This window comes from Aulonocara stuartgranti, assembly GCF_965226115.1.
Source record: "Aulonocara stuartgranti genome assembly, chromosome: 2".
Lineage (NCBI taxonomy): Eukaryota > Metazoa > Chordata > Actinopteri > Cichliformes > Cichlidae > Aulonocara > Aulonocara stuartgranti.
In genome coordinates, this window is record NC_138940.1 from 34053426 (window position 1) to 34074551 (window position 21126).

Below are 21126 nucleotides of genomic sequence, written 5' to 3' on the forward strand. Positions count from 1 at the left end.
TACTAACCAATTCTCTTTTTTTTTTTTTTTTTTTTTTTTCTAAATGACATCAGAAACAGCAGTATGCGACATTACGTGATGGCAGAGCTTCAGTTCATCCTTTGTCATTTTTTTTTTTTTTTTTTTTTTTTTTTACAGTTTTTGCCCGTTGCTTGAACACTATAAACCCATGCTTAGACTAAAGTAACACAACGTGAAGCTGTTGTTACCATACCTCAAACACATGTACCCCTACCTTAAACAAAAGCGCTGCTTTGCACCCCAGTACCAATTATGCAACACACCTACTCCCTCATGCAACACACATGGTCCTGCATGCTACACTCTATTTCATACATAAGACACTTCGCTCACAAAATGAAATCTCAGGGTGCCATTCGGAAAACACATGTATCCAAAATACAAAACACATCGGGTAATTGCAACCACTCAAATACACACCTGAAGGCACCTACTTGCAAAACCGAACACCAATTAGCCAACTACAAAAAGCCCTCAGCGTAGCCATTCCAAGAACTTTGCAAGCATGGATGGAGGGAGAGCAAGAGGATATTTACCCCGGTGCCTAGCGGGAGAGGACATTGCTTGCGATGTTGATGAGGTCCTGTGGCCAGACCCCAACAGACGGCGGGATCCATGAGCCCACTTATGCACAATTGTCATGGTTTTTTGTGTTTACAGTATAGTGTTTTTTCTATTGCAGTACTATTGTGTTGTTGTTGTTTTATTTGCTGTACCTGTATTCATGGTACTGCAATGTACAGTATTGAGTAGGTCTATTTGCGTTTATGGTTGTTTGGAAATGTGTCTCCTGTAAATGTGCCTCCTGAATAAACAATGGGAATCAAGGACTGCAGTGTTTTATGTACAGCAGACTAGTGTGTTCCCCCTGATCTGTGAGTGTTTGCATATGGTGCAGGTATGTGTCATTTTGTCAACAGAGTTACATTTTGACAAAGGAATGTTAGGTTTTGACAGCAGAGTTTAGGTTTTGGGAGTAGAGTTCCAATTTGGCACAGATGTGAATGGTATATTTCCCAGTGTTGTGTCATGTGTACTTGTGTGTACAGTTTTGGCACAGCGAGCGGGGTTTTGCAAAATGTGTTCAAGCAGTGGGCAAAAACTGTAATAAATAGGACAGGGGGAATGAATGAGAGAAAGAGGGGGAGAGAAAGAAAGAAAACCAAAGGGGAGAAGAGACGGTGAGAAGGGGGGGGAAGAGAGAGAAAAAAAAAAAAGAACTCCTGGGTCACCTGTATGGAGAAAAAAAAACAAACAAACAAAAAAAACAAACAGAGGAGACAGCAAACAACAAAGAGCAACATAATAATAGAGAAAACAAAGCACCATCACAATAAACTAGCTAGTCATAGATATCAATATTTACTAAATAATAAACGATATTGTGCAGCACGCAAGATAGACAGCGCACAGTGTGCTTTGAGGTAGCAGCCAAGAAAGCTTTAGTCCGCGTCTGTGAATACCCATGTGTGCATACCTGTGTGGATCAGCATGCTTGCATTCCAAAGGTTTCTCCATGTAATGATCTGCTAGGGAGTGTGGGGGGGCCACAGCCCCGTCCTCCAGGGTGTGAAGCGGGTATGGAGGAGATCAAAACTCCAGACATCCAGAGGCCCCCAGAACACAAGAGACCATGGAAGACCAACAGAGGGGCAGCCGCGCCACTGTTCCAGTAAGAGCTGAGGAGAGTCCCAGATGAGGGCTCGCCCAGCAGCCGCGGAGCAGAAGTCAGGGGGAGTTGCAGTGACGCGCCCGTGAGCTCCGCCGGCCCCCAGCTGTGCCTGAGTGACCGAGCCCCAGGCCGAGAGGCCGGGGGCACCCCACCTCCAAAGGGGCCCGAGCGAGCCCCAGGCCCCAGGCCCCGACAAGCGGCCGCCAAGGAGTGAGCCGGTGTGTACCCGGACGCCCACCCCCAGACACAAAGAACCACCAACACACCGACACCTGAGGGAGTCCGCCACCGGCAGGGGAAGTGGTGGTGGGTGGAGATAGGCCTCCAAACCTTGGAGGGCCTGAGATGTCCCCAGAGAGGTGGCGCCTGACACCCAACCTGACATATAGACACAGACATACAGGCACACACAGACACAAACATCCATTCCCACCCTCATGCTCTCATATGCACTCACTCCACACTCAACCAACGTGGAGACAGACATAAAGAGACGCTGTACACACGATCACACTCCCCAAGCGTACTCTACAAACCGGGTCTAGGTACCCTTGCCCCTGGAGGGGGGAATTGCACCCAGACCCAGGTGGTGTTACCCTTTTCCCTGCGGTGGGGAGAGGCAGACCACCCCGACTCCGCAGCAGCAGGGAGGCCCCACACCCCAGACCGCAGTACTAACCAATTCTCATTTCAAGATGTCCCTATGGTACTTGCTACAGTGTAGCGGCTCGAGTTAGGCTGGACCCCTTGGCCAGCTTCCCTCAGGGTCATTCCATGGTTGATTACATGGTCCACTATTGTAGCTCTGATGTCATCAGCAATTCTATTTCTTACTCTTCCTACCCTTCCTCTCCCCCCTCCTCGTCTTCCTCTTGCTCCTCCTTGTCCTTGTCGTCCTCTTCATCCTACTTCTTCACCTCCACGTCCTCTTCCTCGGCCTCCTCTACTTCTCACTCTTTCTGCTCCCTCCATTGTACTCCGCACACACAGCTTACCTGTATTATAGTGCTTAGGCTGATTGCAAAGTGAACTAATTATCTAAAAAAGTTTTCACATGTGAAAGTGTGCCAGACAGTTGGCAAATTAGTGTTAATGATAGCCATACATGTGTATACTTTTGCTAGGAGTGTGTTGGAAATTTGGTAATTGAGTGTTGTGCAGTGAATTGTGCCTACAGTTTTGCAAAGTGTGTGTTACAAAATTGCAAACTGAGTGCAAAGCAGCTTTTAGTTTTGCAAACTCAGTGAGTGGTTTTGCTATAAGTCTGAATAGTTTTAGAGATTGTGCTACAGGAATCACAGTTAGGGTTTAAGCATTCAGAAAAAACTGTAAGCAATCAGAAAAAACTGTAAAATGGGAAGGTTTTCAGTACTTATTCTTTTTGACCACAAGGTGACAGTAAAGCCTCTCAAAGACACCTTTGGAGAGGAAGGTGGAAAATTCTTTTCTTGGTTGGTTAAGTATCGACCATCCAGGGCATACAGTAATTGAATCTTTTAATATCTTGTATTGAAACTAAGTGGTATCTGTGCAGAGTGAATGGTATTATACTACACAATAGTTTCATACAGCATCAACAACCAACCAACACACCCTGGAAAATATTTCTTTTCTGTCTCTTTGACATTTTTGTAAACACTACACAGTGCATGAAGAACGTATGAAGGGATATATTGGTGAAAGGTGTGTAGTGATAATTTCTTGTAGAGGCACAGTTTCATAATGCAGGTATTCATTTATTTCTATTGTTTGGCTATTAAACATTGGAAACCCATTAAGGCACGTTAATAGCAAAACTCTTCTTGCTTCTGTTTTTTTCTTTCTTTTTATAAAGTTGTAAATGCAGGCGGTCCATTGGTGAATGCTATTTTCAAATAGTCAAGTATACACTTACCAACCTCTTCATTGGGTAAACCTGTTCAACTGCTCATTAAATATTGACAAATTCCATGGCAACAGCTCAATGCTTTTAGGCACAAAGACATGAGGAAGACAACCTGCTGAAGTTTTAAGGGATCATCAGATGGGGAAGAAAGGTTAGCTAAGTGCCGTTGTGACGGTTGTTGGAGTATTTTATAAACTGCTGATCTAGTGGGTTTTTTTTGCACAAACATCTGTGGGGAGTATAGGGAATGATCTGGAAAAGAGATGACAAGTATTGATGACCATGCCTATTCCAATTTCAGATGGCTTCTTCCAACAAGTTAACACACCATCTAACATTGCTCAAACTGGTTTCTTGAATATGACTGTGTACTCAAGTGGCCTCCACAGTCACCAGATCTGAGTCCAATAGAGTTCCTTTGGGATGTGGTGCAATGGCAGATTCACATCATGGATGTGGAACCACACATCTGCAGCCACCGTGTGATGCTATTATGTCAATTTGGACCAAAATCTCTGAAGAATTTTTCTAGTACCTTGATGAATCTATGTTGTGAAGAATTAAGGCTGTGTTGAAGGCAAAAATGGTTCAACCCAATACTTGCAAGGTATGTTAAAAGCATTGCTATTCCAATTCCACTCCACTTACCTGTTATTCATCAATATTTGCTCTTTATAAATAAGCTAAATAACAGCCTGTGCTCTTTGAGACTGAGAGGGTACCAACTGAGACAGAAGCCCTTCCTTCAAAATCAACACCTTCAAGTTCAACTGAAATTTGCAGCTGCCTACATGGAAAAGTTAAAACACCTTCTGGAGAAAATTCTTTAGTTAGACGAAACAAAGATTGAGCTGTTGGGCTACAATGACAAGCGGTCTGTTTGGAAGAGTAAAGGTGATGCATTCAAACCTGACAGCACTGTCTGAGCTGTCGAGCATGGTGGTGGTAGCATCATGCTCTGAGGCCGTTCTGCTGCCAGTGGCAGTGGTGCATTGCACAGTGGATGAAACAATGAAGCGGGAGCCATAACTCAAATAAAAATCTAGATATCTTGAACACAACTGGGTATTTCAACAGGACAGTGTTCCCAAACATAAATCAAAGCTGGTTTTGGAATGGATAAAGCAGGCTAACATTAGACTTTTGGAATGCACTTCCTAAAGCCCTGAGCTCAACTCTGCCAAAGATTTGCAGACTATGCTTAAATTCAGGAAAGCAATGAGTTGGCATGAATTCTGCCGAAATGAGTGTTCAAATATCCAGCCAGAATTATGCCAAAAACTTCCAAAAGCATCAGTTAATGTGCGACTTACACTTTTAACCAAATGTCAGAGGCGGTGTGTGTCCGTCTGTGTACTTTCGACACTGTGTGGATTAGGAAAAATCCCCCAAAAAGTCAAACTTGTGCACCCGATTCTTGTGATTAACGAATCTGCAGTACAATCGTTCCAACCTTAAAGAAAACAAACAAAAAACTGTTTAAAGAAATCATGAAAAGCCCCAAAATACAATTGATGTCCATTATGAGTATATATGAACGTTTGTAAAACTGGGATATTTGGCTTGTGTTTCATAATTATTTATCAATAATGTTTCCAACATGGAAAACTGTTGCTGAATGTACGAGTGAGTGTGTGTATGAATAAAGCTCCTTAATTACAAGTATTTAAGAATGTGTGACTCGGGGTAACTTTCTGACTCTGGGCGCCACATGGTGTAGCAAAGTTAGATAAATCTCTTTCCTGGAACACTGTCATGTAATGTTACCACAGCAGAGCGCGCAATCTCACTCACACACTCCCCAGCCACCACAGATCCCCCGCGTGCTTGAACCTCTCAGTGACTTGGCCCCTCTCCGCCCTCCTCCCTTTAAATATCTCAGCCCACGGAAGGCGCACCAGAGCCGTGGCAGTGTTCGACCCGGGACGCCATGGAGCCGACAAGTGCGCACGCAGCGATGAGAGCGACACTCGCGCTTCTGCTGCCTCTCCTCTGCTCCTCCATCGAGCAAGCACAGCAGCCAGGTGCTACTGTAAGAGAGTATTATATAGCAGCTGTAGAAATCGGCTGGGACTACGAGCCTCACCCAACAACTGAACAAAGGTAAACTCTTTCTTAAATATAAGTCTGATTTAGACAAATGAAATCACGAGCAGTCTGTTCGGTTGGTAAATAATTGTGATGATTATGTTTCCAAATGAAGAAGAAGACTTAGCTTCAGAAAAATCTGTGTCCAGTCAGTTAGGTTAGTTTTGCTCTTATGTTTTTAGCTTTTCTTTATGTAATTTTTTTGTTTTGTTTCTTTAAATTACTTTTGAATTACTAGAAGTAAATTAAATGCAGTTTTATTAAGGAAGAGCTAATAAGGATATTTTAAGTCAGTTTTCTCATAAGTTTCTCTTCATAATTTTATGCGTGTTTTTATCTTTAAGAAGGACATCCAAGGACATTCCGCAAAAATACATCAAAGCAATTTATAGGGAGTATACGGACTCTACATACACTGTTCCCAAGCCAAGACCAGCATGGACAGGTAAGTCTCCTTGTACATATTTTCAATAATCAATAAAAAAAAATCCATAAGTGCTTGTATCATACCACATTTTTTGAATGTTATATTAACATCCAAGGACAGTCAGACAATTTTTCTGAGTGGTTTGAAAAAAAAAAAAGAAACAAATTCAACTTTTTTTTGCCTGAATTGTTTGAATTCTTAAAAAAAAAAAAAAAGATGTAATTTTCTTGCAGGGATTCAAGGCCCTGTGATCGTCACACAGGCTGGTGAAACGGTGGTGGTCCACTTCAAAAACCTAGCCTCTCAGCCCTACAGTGTCAGCCCTGTGGGGATCACCTACTGGAAACAATCTGAAGGTTGGAGTAACAGAATGGAAAGAATTTGTCTTGCTTTCACTCATAAACTTACTCACAAGGTGAACCTTACTCAGTAGGATTCTGTTCTTCCTCACCAAGCAGCTAGCAAGAACTTGACTCAGCTTTCTGACTCATGTCTGTTTAAACATAACGTTCATTCACAAAAAAAGAAAAGCCCAGATCCTTGCTTTCCAGTACTACTTTGGCTGAGATCAACACTTTTCCGGTTTTGCTTGAGTCTGAAAATATGTTATCCGAATCAAAATGTACCCAAAAAAACTGCTTGTTAAGGCTTATTAATGGTTTGATCATGAAAACGGTTTCCTAAGTTATACAGAACTCAGGAAATAACAGTTGCCACCTCATTCCTTAGAAATTACCAAGAGAAACGGTTTTCATTATCTTGCGTGTGCAGATATTGCACTGCCTGTGAGAGCCAAACAGTCAGTCTTTAAACTTCTTTCATCTTCAACACTACCCAACCGTCAAGGATATAGCTGAATATCACTGACTTAAGAAGGTTCTTAGTGTTAATAACCCCCCTACAGATTAATGCTGCCATGGATCTAATGCAGTCAGTTTCTGTAAGCAGTTCATGTCTTACCACCAAAGGATAGATTCCTATAACTGCGCTTATCCTAATCTGAAAAGCAGCTTCTGCCATGTCCAGGAACGGGATTTGATGAAGCAGATCCAATCACTTCAGCGTCACCACAAGCCGCCACTCATCAACCACTCTATTAGCTACACCTCGCTAGTAATGGGTTAGAACCTCTTTGTGTCTTCAGAATTGGCTTCATTCAACATGTCACAGACTCAGTAAGGTGCTGGAAACATTCCTCAGAGATTTTAGTCCACATTGACTTGATAGCATCACACAGTTACTGCAGATTTGTCGGTGGCACATCCACGATGTGAATCTCCCGTTCCACCACATCCGCTCTATTGGATATTTGGTGACTTTGGAAGCATTTTGAGTACAGCAGACTCAATGTTGTGTCCAATGAACCAGTTGAGATTATTTGAGTTTTGTGACATGGTTCTGGCCCAAGACGAACTTTAGCACATCATCTTGACTACCTATCTACATGCCTAAATGATGCGCTGATTTACTGTCATGGGATTGGCTGATTAGAGTTTTAAGACAGAGTGGCTAGAGAGTGTATTTTCTGCTTTCAATTCTTTCTACTGCTTGAAGGGTACAGATGAGTCACAAAGTGATTACATGTGGTTTCTTTCCAGGAGCTGGGTATGATGACTCCACAGCAGGCCAGGAGAAGGAAGATGATGCCGTCTCTCCTGGAGGATACTATGAGTATGTGTGGGACATCAGCCCTAAAGACGGCCCCACCACCAGCGACCCCGATTGCCTCACCTACTCATACACATCACGAGTCGATACAGTCAGAGACCTTAACTCAGGACTCATTGGTGCTCTGCTTATCTGTAAAGCAAGTAAGAATGCTACTGATTCATCTTTCTGTTGGTATTTTCCATAAACACATACTATCAAAAATCAAAAACATAAAAAGAAAGAAATAAGGCCGTCTTAATCAGAGCATCATCTAGCTTTAACTACTCTGACTCTGTTATGTTTCAATTAGAGGTATAGTTATGATAGCACTGCATGGAGATAAAAGCAGTGGACTGGAAAGAGAATTTCAAAGAAGTGTAAGGAATTGTGGAAATGTACTCGATGGGATCCTTTTATCGCATCCTGCATCGTGTGAATTATGCCTGTCTTCCTTCAGGTGCCTTCACAGAAGACGAGGAGAGGAGATATCCGGCGTTCGTCCTTTTTTTTGCAGTGTTTGATGAGACCAAAAGCTGGTATGGAGAGGTTGGAGAGAGGGTGAGCAGAGAGAAGTTCAAAAGGAGCAACGGCAAGAAGGAATACCACACCATCAATGGCTTTGTTAACTCAACGTTACCTGGTAATCAAAGAGCCCGACTCAGAACAGAAATCACTTAACATTACAGCGAGAAAGTCATGCTGTAATGTTAATTGCCGCTAACACTGTGCGGGCACAGCTTATCAGTGGCTGCTTTGTATTTGGTCGTCACAGGAATTTGGTCGCATTTTATTCTGCCTTACCCACTCTCTCTGTTTCTGTGTTTTTGTGTGTAGGGTTGACAATGTGTCAGGGCCGAAATCCTGTGTTCTGGCATCTGATAGGCATGAGCACAGCTCCAGAAATCCACTCCATTCAGTTTCAGGATCATTCTTTGACGGTAATCTAATGTTTCATTCTGGAAGGGCAGGAACATGTATATGTAATAAGAATACACTTAGATTAAGGAATATGTGCTGCTTCCTTATTATTGCTTATTACTTTTCTATACAACACTACACTCAGTTTGGCTTCAGAAACAGTGCAACAGATATATAATAAAGCTCATTAAACCGTGTTTGTCACAGCAAAGCATTTTGGGATACGTGTTTTCTTTCTAAGAGTTAGGTGATGTTAGATTTTTAAACGCGATCTTAAATGTGCACTACACTGCCTTTGTTTGCTTTTTTTTCTTCAGATATTGAACCATCGTAAAGTCACCGTGGAGGTAACCCCCATGAGCTTTATCACCGCAGAAATGAGACCTCACACCATCGGCAGCTTTCTAATCAGCTGCAAAATACATGCTCACCGCCATGGTAAGAAAGACCAAGATTCCGGAACCAGAACATTTTATTCATTTTGTTGTTTTGCGAGTCTTTATTTTCATTGTGCACGTCTGCTTGCCCCAGATGGCATGAACGCATTGTTCACAGTGGAGAAAAAATGCCCCGAGGTCGTTACTCCTCCAGCGCCCAACCGGCGTCAAGTCAAACACGAGGAGGACTACAGCGACGAGAACTTCGACGATGGCGATTTGTTCAACGTGATCAACGTTAAACCAAAGAATACACAACTGCAAGTCAGAAGCCTCAGAGGACAGGAGTCCAAAACCTGGGTGCATTATATTGCTGCTGAAGAGGTCACCTGGAACTACGCTCCTCATCTCAAACCCTCTGACAGGTACTGAGAGGAATCATAGCAGAATAGCAGAAGAAAAACAGAGCGACACTTGTTTAACTCAATGTTTGTTTTCTCTTTGCTTCATCAGTGAGTTCCAGTCCAGATATTTGCCTTCAGCTTCACACCACCTCAGCTACCAGTATAAAAAGGTCGTGTATGTGGAATACACAGATGGATCTTTCACTCAGCGGAAAGACCCTGACAGCCCACTCCTCGGCCCGATTCTGAAAGGAAAAGTCAATGATCAGTTCCATGTGAGTGAATAACATTTCAGAGTTTTGCATCCTTAAATTTAAGCAAAAACTATCAGAATCACACCAGACTGAGAGGTGAACCTACCTTTGAATGGCTTTAATATTTTGCAGATCACCTTTAAGAACCTGGCCAGTCGCCCTTTCAACATCTACCCCAACGGCCTTACCAAGATCTTTCCGCTGCAAAGATCCACAAATGGTAAGCTAAAGAGACAAAATGATTGTCTCTCAGTTTTGAGTGGTTTTGTCAGACATCGAAAAGTTAATTTTAGTCATTGCGAGGTAGCATTTTTAAGGTTTCTCACACTGTTTAAGGTAATTTCCCCACTTTTAATCTGTAAATATAATCCCTGCAGTAGCAGATTACTGATCCGAAAAGCACACAGATAAAGTCAAGAAATAAATGACAGTTTTAAACACAGCACCTTTAAAATTGACAAGTTAAACGTGACTGTTTTTGATTAGTCCCTGTCACCAAAATGACAGACTCTAACATCTGATTGATTATCTTTATTAACGCCTAATGATTTCATTCACAAAGTCTTTTCAAATCTAACCAAACAGCTGCAGAGAGTGACCTGCACTCAATGGGTGTGCCCCCCAACAAGACGTTTGGCTACATTTGGAGGCTAACAACAGATGATGGGCCCTTGGAAGGAGACCCCACGTGTTTGACCCAGCTGTATCAAAGCACTGTCTCCCCAGAGAGGGACTTGGCCTCTGGGCTGGTGGGCACCCTGCTCATCTGCAAGTATGACGCCATCGATTTCAGAGGACGACTGGTTAGGAGAATGTTAATGTTTTCAAGCTGCAGCCACAACCGTTAATGTGCACTGACGTAACATTGCAGCTTGCTCTGTGTTTTGCTGAATCCTGTTTTTGCATGCAGTTGGGACCAGATAAGAAGTTCAGCTTGATATTCGCCATATTTGATGAGAACAGGAGTTGGTACTTTGATGAAAACATGCGGAAGTCCACTCAAAAGTCCTTCAACACCACGGAGCCCGACTTCTACAACTCAAATGTCATTTACAGTGAGTTACGTTTACTTCTTTTCGGTGGTTGTTACTGAAATGAAAGCCACTTTTGAACACAAAATATAAAATAATCATCAGAAGTTGAAAAATAAATCATTTGATTTGCTTAATTCCTTTCAGGTGTAAATGGCATCATGTTCAGCAGGCGTCAGTTTGTGATGTGTCAGACTGATGTGACCTTCTGGCACGTTGCCAGTGTGGGCACCCAGAGTGACTTCCTCTCCGTCTACTTCACTGGAAACATGTTTCAGTACCAAGGCCTCTACCAGTCTGTCCTCACCCTATTTCCCATGACTGCTATAACTCTTCCCATGGAGACGGAGCTTATTGGTAAGGTCATAGGCCAACATCTGCAGAGAGAGTCAGCTGTTGTAATTGCAGGAACAAATTCATTTGTTAAATATTGTTTGGTGGGTGGATTCAAACTTTAGGCAACTCTGGAGTCTTGGTTTTTTATTGTTGTGTGACTCTGGTACCCTATTTCCACCCCTAAGTGACACAGACACAGTAAAGACACTGTAATCAGGGATGTAACAATCTGGAGAGCGCTGCTTTTTTAACAATGCGTATCAAGGCAGTTATACAGGACACACAAAGGTTGTTTGGCTTGTGTGCAAAGTGGATGTTTTACTTTGTATCGCACACACACTTTTCCCCTCTTGTAGGTGAGTGGGAGATCAGTGCCTTTGACAGCAGCCTCAAGAACCGCGGGATGAGCATCCACTACACCGTTCGTCCCTGCGGGAATGGAGACAGGGATGACGATCTCTCTGACTATATTGATAAAATAGACTTCCTGCCAAGAGGTTTGAGACCTGAAAATCACACAGTGTTGGTTCGAGTGTGCAAGAAAGCCCGGGCTCAAAACAGTACTCAGTCACTTAACACCACTGCTCAAACTGAAGGAACTGGACCGAGATGCCGCCTGAGGAAAGTGAACATAGCATCGCTGAAAGGGGGGAAAGCTCCCTCTGAGAGTGAAATCCCACTGGATGTCTTGAAAGAATTAGACAGAGATGGAGAGAGGGCAGCTTCTGAGAATCAGACAGAGCATGGAGAAAGACAGAGACAGAGAAGGCAGGCAAACAGAAATGAGACAGATGAAGACATAAGCTCTGAAGATTTAATGGATGAAGAAATTACAATGGAGATTGTTGGAGAAGTTGTGGAAAACATGACTGACATCGATGCCAAGGCAAAAGCTGAGGAAAGCAGAGAAATGCAAAGCGAGAAGAATGACACAGTGGTAGAACTTGAAGAGAGCAACGAGATCATACTGGACCGGGAACCCCTGTTGAGCACCAAGGTCTCAGCTGCAGAGTTACAAAATTCAGCAGATATGGATAAAAACTTAGTACCACAAAACCACATTCGCATCAAGCCAGAGCGACTCATACATGATCTGCCTGATGTGGAAGTCAACTACACTGCTGCAAACACAACGATTGATCTGTCCTTCGAGTATGATGACTACAGTTATGAGGTACCGGGATGTATGTCTCACGCACATTTGTAAAGGACATTAAATAGCACGAGTCTCACTACATAAATTCGAATTGTTTTTTAGGCGAATGACACATTAGATACAGTTGGTGCAGATTACATAAACGTGCGCTCTGGAGGAGTCAGACCTCGGCACTACTACATTGCTGCAGAGGAGATCATCTGGAACTACGGCATCAGAAAACCACAACAGGTCTTTGAAAACGGGTAAGAATTAAGTTTCCTTGCAGAAATTCTAGGAAACTGTCAAACATTTGTGGCACTATGCCTTTATTTTTCCTGTTGTTTTCTGGCCTTTTTGACTTCTTTCTCAAGTTTGTGTAATAAGAATAGGTCAGCTGAAGACTGAGAGAGGACAGGAAACTGTTTGAAAGCCCACCCAGTGTTTATGCAACCAACTTCCCCCATTAAAATGTGAAATCCTAATGTCACCTGAAAACCAAAAAAAATACATCTTTAATATAATTTGTGTAAACGGCAGTTTCGACTCAATCCCTCCTTTTAGTGAGATACGTCGAGGGATCAGGAAGTTCCTGCCAGATTATAAGAAGGTGGTGTTTCGAGCCTACAAGGATAAAGACTTCCTGCTACCTGAAGACAGAGGGGAGCTTCAGGAGCACTTGGGAATCATGGGACCTGTCATCACAACTGAGATTAATGATCTCCTTACTGTGAGTGCTACTGTACCCAAACCAAAGTAAAACAATGACTGTTTCCTCAAGACTCGGCAGATATCTAACTTGGTGCTGAAATATGGAAATAAATGTGAACAATGGTCATCAATTAATTAGTTAATTAAACCCATCTTCTCACTATGTCTAATCCCAGGTGACCTTTAAGAACAGCGCATCCAGACCGTTCTCCTTTCACCTTCACGGAGTCTATGACCGAAGCCAGGGGGCCAGCACTGCCCAAACAAGCTCCCCCTCTGCTCCGCCCGGGGTGCCAGGAGAGCCCGTTCCTCCTGGTGAAGCCCGAACTTATAACTGGAGAGTAACCAAGAAACAAGGACCGACTGACTATGAATTTGACTGCAAGACTGGGGCCTATTACTCCACTGTGGACAAGGTCTGCAAAGTCTTCATTTGTACCCTGTTCCTATCTTAAGATAGGAACTAAAATGTCCAACATTAACACTATTCACCTGAGTAGGAGAAAATTCACAATTCTTTTTTATATTCTAGGAGAAGGACCTTCACTCAGGTCTGATCGGTCCACTTGTGATCTGTAAGCCTGGTACCCTCCGGCCCAATGAGAACACGCAGCCAGGCATCCAGGCGTTTTCCCTGCTCTTCCACACCTTTGATGAAACTAAAAGCTGGTACCTGGAGGAGAACCTGAAGCGACACTGTGCCCCACCTTGTCAAGTCAATGCTGAGGATCCCTGGTACCACACCAGCAATAAGTTTGCAGGTAAAGATTAACACATTGATTTCTGATGTAAAATCTGCCTGCCTAGGCTGTAATCACTCTAATAAGTAATGCCAATGTTTATCCTCAGCAATAAACGGCTATGTGGCAGAGACTCTTCCTGGTTTGCTGTTAGCCCAGTACCAGCGAGTCAGGTGGCACCTTTTGAACGTAGGAAGCGACACAGAGATCCATGCTGTGCACTTCCATGGTTTGCCTTTCACTATTCATGCTAAGCAGGAACACCGTATGGGCGTCTACAACCTCTTCCCTGGTAAATACATATGCATATTCATATACTTATTTTTCCACTCTCCCAGACTCTACTGCTCTTCATCATATGATGACACATGAACAGATGCTTCCACTGAAATAACAGATTTTCTTTTTTTACCAGTTGGGGTTAAACACGTTTTTGTTTGCTTTTCCTGCAATGAAACACACTTTTTTCATGTATTGCATTGCTCGCCAATTTATTCCTCCCTCCTCTAGGTGTATTTGGCACGGTGGAGATGAGACCACCCACGGTCGGCACTTGGCTGGTGGAATGCACTATTGGAGATTATCAGCTGGCTGGCATGAGGGCTAAACTACTGGTCTATGACCCAAGTACGTGCAATGTACTCTGACCAAGTAATGCTGCTGTAAATAGTATTGACTGAGTTTTTAGGTGAAGGATGGTACCAGCAGAACATGCTAAAAATTGTATAATATATGGGTAATTTTTGTGTGCATGTGGAAACTTGTAATGCATGGAATTCTTTTGGTTTTGCTATGCAGAATGTGTTTTGCCGCTGGGGATGAAATCAGGGAAGATTGAAGATTCCCAGATCACAGCATCAGATCACATAGGTAAGACAGCAGGAGAAGGGGAAGAGTTATTATTATATTTATTTATTTTAGTCCAATTCAGCAGGGAAACACACCAAGAAGGCTCTTAATCCCTCTTAGTGTGCGCAGAGGAGATGAAGGGCTTAACATACAAATGAAAAGAACTCACTCTGGTGGCCACCAGGAAACTTTATGAGATCTGAAAGCCCGGAAATTACCCACAGCGAGATGGATTATAACTGTGTTTTCACGTGTGTCTAGATTACTGGGAACCAGCGCTGGCGAGGCTGGACCAGTCAGGTTATATCAATGCCTGGATGGGCAAAAACAAGCAATCATGGATACAGGTTAGATGTGCAGCTTTCTTTGTTTCTGCTCTATTTCCTTCACTTACGTAAAGTCATGATGTTCTGAACTGATCTAAAAAATGATGTCAAAATCAGTTTAATCAGTCAGTTATCTCATATAAACCAAAAATAGGGCACAGGAAAATATAATGCAATGTCTGTGTTTTTAGGTTGATCTGCAAAGACCCACCCTCATGCATGGTGTGCAGACACAGGGAGTGAGGTCAAGGCTGAGAGAGCACTACATCACATACTTCACTGTCTCCTACAGCCTGGACCAGGAAACTTGGACTAATTACAGAGGAAACGAGACCAGCAACATCAATGTATGTCCACATGCTGAATATCTGTTACAGTAAGGGTTGAAATTGCCCTGTGATATTTAATTCCACAGTTTCTGATATGAGGCTTGAAGTAAGTAAATTTTACTTCAAATAAGCCAGGCGTCCTGACTGTCATTGCACCACACAAACATGACAATAAGATTATAAAAAGACTCAGAGCAATCCAGTTATAAAGGGAACTTGTAGCTTTTTTAAATGACAAATAAGGCCAGTTACGATAAACATGTCTAGATTTTAAAAACAAAATCTAAATATAAGATTATTACACTGGACAGCAGCTGCAGTTTTGTGGCATGCACCACTAAAATGTTAACCCTTCTGGAAATTAGTACTGCAGCTTTGAAAAGTCCAAAACTAGAAACCACACATGTCATTTGCAAACCCCACATCGCCAGAAAAAAGAGAGCACATGACCACTTTTATATTTTTATTGAAGTTCCAGATATGGCATGATGTCATTTAATGTGTGCTGGTTTGAAATTGTGTGTTATGGAACATTTCACAGGGCAAAAGCAGCTCTGCTATCTGTTTCCTGTTTCATGTTTGGAGGAAGACAAACCGCTTCCTCCATTATTCCTTTCTACTGAATCCAAAAGTTAAAGTGAAGAGTAGAAGCTCAAGCGAAAAGTGAAACTTGCTGCTGTGAAGCTGTTACTTAATATTTGATTGAGTCGACGGCTAAAATTATTTCCAATTCCTCATAGTTGCTTCTATTTTGCGTCAAAGGACCACAGAAATGAAAAGCCAAGGATAAATAGTAAATGAACTAAAAAGGAGGCTTTATTAAATTGTTTCATTCTTAAATAAATGCTGTAAGACACCAAATACTTGGTTACTCATCTCAAGCAAATTTCAAGTCTGGAAAAGAAAGAAAAGTATGGAGAATGTGCGGCAGTTGTTTCAGTGCTGGGTTGTTCTGCTAAAACATGCCGTCCTGCCAAGTGTGATCTAAAAAGTGGTTCTGTTGTAGATCTTTCATGGCAACCTGGACAGCTCCAAAGTAAAAGAGAACCTCTTCTCCCCGCCATTCGTGGCACGTTACATCAGGATCCACCCTTACCGCGTTGTGCAGAGGCCCGCTCTCCGGCTGGAGCTGCTGGGCTGTGATCTCAACAGTGAGTTGTACCAAAAATAACAAGAATGATCTCAATGTAGTTCTGTATAGACTGTGAAAGTGCTTACATCATATCTGTGGGATATATGTGCGTTGCCAGGCTGCTCTCTCCCTCTCGGACTCCAGAGGAAGAGTATTCCTGATGGCAGCTTCAGCGCTTCCTCATCTCACTCCTCGTTTCTCCGTACCTGGAAACCAAGTCTCGCTCGCCTCCACCAGGAGGGCGGCGCCAACGCCTGGAGGCCAATGGTGAACATGCACACACATAATTACACATATGCAAAATTTGTAGAAAACTGTACACTGACTTATTTTTAATAAACATAAAGAATAAGAACAAGTGGCGGCTTTCAGGGAAGTTACTCTGGCCTTCATTTAGCATTTCAGAACTACACATGAGGAGAAAAGGATATTGATTATGTTACAGTTAGTGGAGCGGAGACCATTTACAGTGTGTCTGACGTGCAGTTCACACAAACCATAAGTTCTGTTTAACTCTGATGTCTGGGAAAAAATATGTCTGCCCACTGAGGATACCATAAACCAGACAGTTTGTTTTATATCTCATTTAATCTTGGAATACAAATGAAATATTAAAAAATGTTTTACTCTAAGCAGCAAAAATATTAACAGATCAGCTTTGCAAGCACCATCAGTGCCTCAGCTATACTGTTCAAGAAGCTTCACCACTGAGAGAGCAGTAATTTGCATAATGACATTTATTAAGCTTTCAATCTTCTGTCTGAAGTTATCATTTTCACACTTCGCAGCACTGAACTTGAGAGGTGTGATTTGTCCTTGTGGAAAACTCTTGAGCTGCTTATTAAAGGTCACACACATCAGTTGGGACTGAGGTCAACCACTGCGCGCTACCTTTTACCTAGAACAGTCTTTTTAAAAGGTTTCAAGGATCTGATCGAATTAGATAATATTTTCCTTTTTTTAACATCCTGATTGGCTCCGCTAGTACCTGAAGTGAGTGCTAAGGTTAGACTAAACAGGAATACTGCAAATATGTCACAGGATACTGAAAAAAAAAACACATTTTCTTTGCTTTTCTTTGTAAGCATGAGAGATCTGATTTTTAGACTGGGTTTTAATATAAAGAGCACAGAGTTTCAAGTTCTGTTTAGACTTCTGATGCCAACCGTTTCCCTGCAGTAAACAGCTAAAATGTTTCCTGAATGACGAATGGAGGATTTAAAGTACATAAAAAAGTCTTCACAATAAGCACTCGTGTAGGTCTGGCCATGCACAGCAAAGTCATGTCAGTGGAAAATGATGCATCGCATTGCCAAAAGCATTTTCTTAGTTTATGAGTTTCCTCCTTCCTGGTAATACGGGAGAGGAAGCAGTGTGGTATTCATTTTGGCCATCTCTACATCTCTTTGCTTTCTTTGCTTTATCTGCTTCATTCAGAAACATGTATCCATTTCTTTTAGTCATAAAAGTTTTTTTTTACTAATTTAATTTATTAATTTTTGCACATAATATCACAAATGTAGATAGATAGATAGATAGATAGATAGATAGATAGATAGATAGATAGATAGATAGATAGATAGATAGATAGATAGATAGATAGATAGATAGATAGATAGATAGTGTATTTTTGATTTAAGTGGTTGAGCATAGCGGTGGATTAAATGTTGCAAAAACAAAAATTCAGTTAGATTTTTTAAGCCCTGGTTTCAATCCGGGCTTCTATATATTGTATGTTGCCTGGACGTATTGATCCTGTCAACATGCTTTTTTTCTGTTGGGTATCTGTCAATTAAATTACACACCACAATATTGAGTTTCTGCAGCCCAAGAGGTCAAGCTGTTTGTCCAGTAACTAGAAGGTCAGTGGATCAATCCACAGTCCGTGTAAGAACTCAACGTAAATTCAAAAGGTCAAAGTCTTTACTGAATATTCAGGCAGCCGTACACAGTATGGACAGAAGCATTAGGTTGCACCTCTTCATCTTTGAATTCAGGTGTTTTCAGTCCCATTGCTACAGAATTGAAGAGGTGTGGTGCTGTAACAATGCACCAACATTAAGTCATTTGGTGAAATCTCTTTTTCTGCATATTACACCATCATCTGTGCTATTGCAAAGTGGAAGTGTTTTGAAACCACTTCAGCTCAACAACAAAGTGGCAGATCAGATTTAGTTGCACAGTTGCCAACAATCTGTTGACTCATTAAATGCAGAGACTGGTGTCTCAGCCAAAGAAGACAAACTGAAATAACAAGACATGTGAGTCTTTCAAAACAAAACAAGAAGCAGAACAAGTAAACAGGCCAGGTTAACTGACTTTCAGAGTGTTTTGTAGGCCAGGGGACGCTGCTAATTAATTAATTAATTAATTAATTAATTAGCAGCTCCCCCATCTTCCAAGAAAAATACATTAAAATGATGGGTGACTCAAGATTTATGTATTTCCTAAATGTATCCACCTTTTTCTTCCGAACATAGACATTTATAATAATTTCCTAAATTTCACAATGTACTTGCACTTAATCATTTTTCTCTCTCTTTTATATCTAACCATGTTTCCTCATGTATCTCTCTTACCTCAGAACAACAACCCCCACGAGTGGCTGCAGGTTGACTTGGAGAAAGTCAGACGCATCACAGGAGTCATCACCCAAGGAGCACGATCACTGATGACCCAAATGATGGTGACGGAGTTCTCAGTCACCAGCAGTCTTGATGGGCACTCCTGGAGCAGCGTGTTAGACGAGAGAGCCCGGAGAGAAAAGGTAGGCTTAGTGTTTAGTTTTGCAGTAAAATGAGGCCTCTGTCAGTCTGGGATGGGCTCCAGCTTCCTCTATGACTTCACCTACATAAAACAGTCCATAAAACTACAATGACTAACATGCTTACTGCTTCTTTAATTTATTTCTTCAGGGAGGTTACCAAAATGTGTTGGCATTTAAAGCATTTTGATGTTTTAGTGGCATAAAATGCTCTGGGTGCCGGCATGCACAACCAGGTGCAGATATGTGTCCGATTCTGCATGAATCTGTCAAACTGTTTACTTACCGCTTCTCTTCTTTCTTCCTCTGTTCATCCAAAGATCTTCAAAGGAAATGACGACCCTGACGAAGAAGCCATCAATGTTTTTGAGCCTCCGCTGTTTGCCCGCTACATCCGAATCCACCCACGGGGTTGGATCAAAGACATCGCTCTGCGTCTGGAGGTGCTGGGCTGTGACACACAGCAGGGCGTCTGAGACCACTGGACAAACGCAACCAGCAGCACGAAGCAGCGTTTAAGAAGTAGAAAAGCCCTCGTTAAGTTATATATAAATTGTATTAAGCTATTTTTCCTGTGGCTGCAATCTGTGAACAATTACTGATCAGAAGAAATTAGAGCTGAAAACTCTGAGAATTACCACTTCAGCATATGGCTGCAATAACTACAGAGAAAACCTTTTGAATGTAATCGTGTGTAAATATTTCTGACTCAGATGGATATATACTGTTTGGCTGTTTTATATCATTGGAAAAGTTTGTATTTTTGTGCTTTACATTTGAATAAACTATGAACTTACTAGTTAGTGGTGCTTTTTTCATGATACTAAAAATATGTGTAATATATTACATAACATATTTTTGCTGACAGACATAAAACATTTGAATTCTTATGGCTGCTTTCCAAAACTGTTAACTAGTCCAAAGTTGAACATGCTTAGAGCTAAACTGAGTGTTTTCTGACTCACTTTTTTGCGTTCTGATCTCCAATTACTTTTCCTGCTTTTGCTTTCTTCATTCTTTCCAGCTCATTATCCATGCTCTTTCTTCATTTCATCTGTCTTAAGTCCAAAATGTTCCCAAACTGTTATTTTGGCTTATCCGCCTCCACCAGGCCCTCCTGGCAGAAACAATGAACCCTTCAGGTCCAGCATTGTTCTGTTACAAGTTAAAATATGCACTCCCGTTCAGCAGAGGAAAAACAAGTCTGTTCACACACAATGATAGAACGACCAGGTCCAAGGACTGTCAAACCAATGCTAAGATCAACAAGGTGTGTGCATGCCTGTATCTGTTGGTTTTGCGTGTGTGGTGGCAACATGAAAACAGGGAATTCACCCTGTTTGTAGGTCCACAACCTTTATCACCTCATTATCAGCCAGGAAGTTTCCAGGCAGGGGGTCTGTGTTTTGTTTGGAGGGCAGAGTAACACTGGACAGGAGATGAACTGGCAGAGAATTGGCTGTAGCACAATATGCCTGACTATCACATCTCTCTGAAAACAATAACAAATTGTCTATAATCTCAAAAACAGACCTGCACAGAACAGCACCTGCATTGATCTCGCGCTAACCAATCCGCACACATAATCTCAGAGGAAAGGAGAGGCCATGGCCTGCTGCTCAACTTCTAGTACTGAGTTTAGTGTGTGAAAGAAGCAACAGCAACAAATACAGGCCAGTCACATACAGCAAAGTGGACACAGGTGGAGCTTAAATGGCTAAACATGAGTTTAGGTTTATTTTCCAGCTTTTGGTTTCAGTTTGTTCTTTGTAATCATTCAAATGTTGACGCAATACAGAAAAACCCACAACTGAAACTATACATTTAATGGGTTTTTTTTCAAGTCCTTGCTTCACATCACCAAAAGTCCAAAAAGTTTTCATGTTGAAGTAAAAATTTGATTAAAGAGACCAAGTCTAACTGTGTGAGTTTTGAAGTGCACCTCATTTCTTTAAACTTTGCTAACAATTTCCTCAATTCTTGAAAGCTTGAAAGTCAATTTCTGGTATCTTCTTCGGTTGTTGACTGACTTTTATTCCATTTTTTGTCATGATGATCCCACACTGCTTCCATAATG

At 41.9% G+C, this 21126-nt stretch overlaps 1 protein-coding gene across 2 annotated transcripts; it reads left to right on the forward strand.

Moving 5' to 3' along the window:
• Window positions 1-5384: 5384 nt before the first annotated feature.
• On the forward strand, window positions 5385-19852 carry f8 (coagulation factor VIII, procoagulant component). Of its 2 annotated transcripts, none has more exons than XM_082556072.1 (27): window positions 5385-5681; window positions 6011-6111; window positions 6327-6449; window positions 7692-7904; window positions 8201-8383; window positions 8578-8681; window positions 8979-9099; window positions 9193-9463; window positions 9552-9717; window positions 9829-9916; window positions 10282-10499; window positions 10607-10751; window positions 10875-11084; window positions 11420-12237; window positions 12322-12464; window positions 12763-12928; window positions 13086-13325; window positions 13442-13670; window positions 13759-13941; window positions 14160-14276; window positions 14448-14519; window positions 14760-14845; window positions 15016-15171; window positions 16160-16304; window positions 16404-16552; window positions 18870-19052; window positions 19370-19852. In XM_082556072.1, exons 1-27 carry the CDS (start codon window positions 5509-5511, stop codon window positions 19523-19525), a joined length of 4959 nt encoding a protein of 1652 aa, XP_082412198.1. In that variant the 5' UTR covers window positions 5385-5508; the 3' UTR covers window positions 19526-19852. The 2 variants fall into 2 exon arrangements, with proteins under 2 accessions (XP_082412198.1, XP_082412199.1); XM_082556073.1 differs by having other exon boundaries at window positions 6014-6111.
• The last annotated feature ends 1274 nt before the right edge of the window (window positions 19853-21126 follow it).

Coding starts and splice junctions, on each gene's coding strand:
- f8 (XM_082556072.1), top strand. CDS start 5,509: ATGGAGCCGACAAGTGCGCACGCAGCGATGAGAGCGACACTCGCGCTT. Junction 8,384..8,577: donor TGTTAACTCAACGTTACCTG/GTAATCAAAGAG, acceptor TTTTGTGTGTAG/GGTTGACAATGTGTCAGGGC. Junction 10,500..10,606: donor TCGATTTCAGAGGACGACTG/GTTAGGAGAATG, acceptor TTTTGCATGCAG/TTGGGACCAGATAAGAAGTT.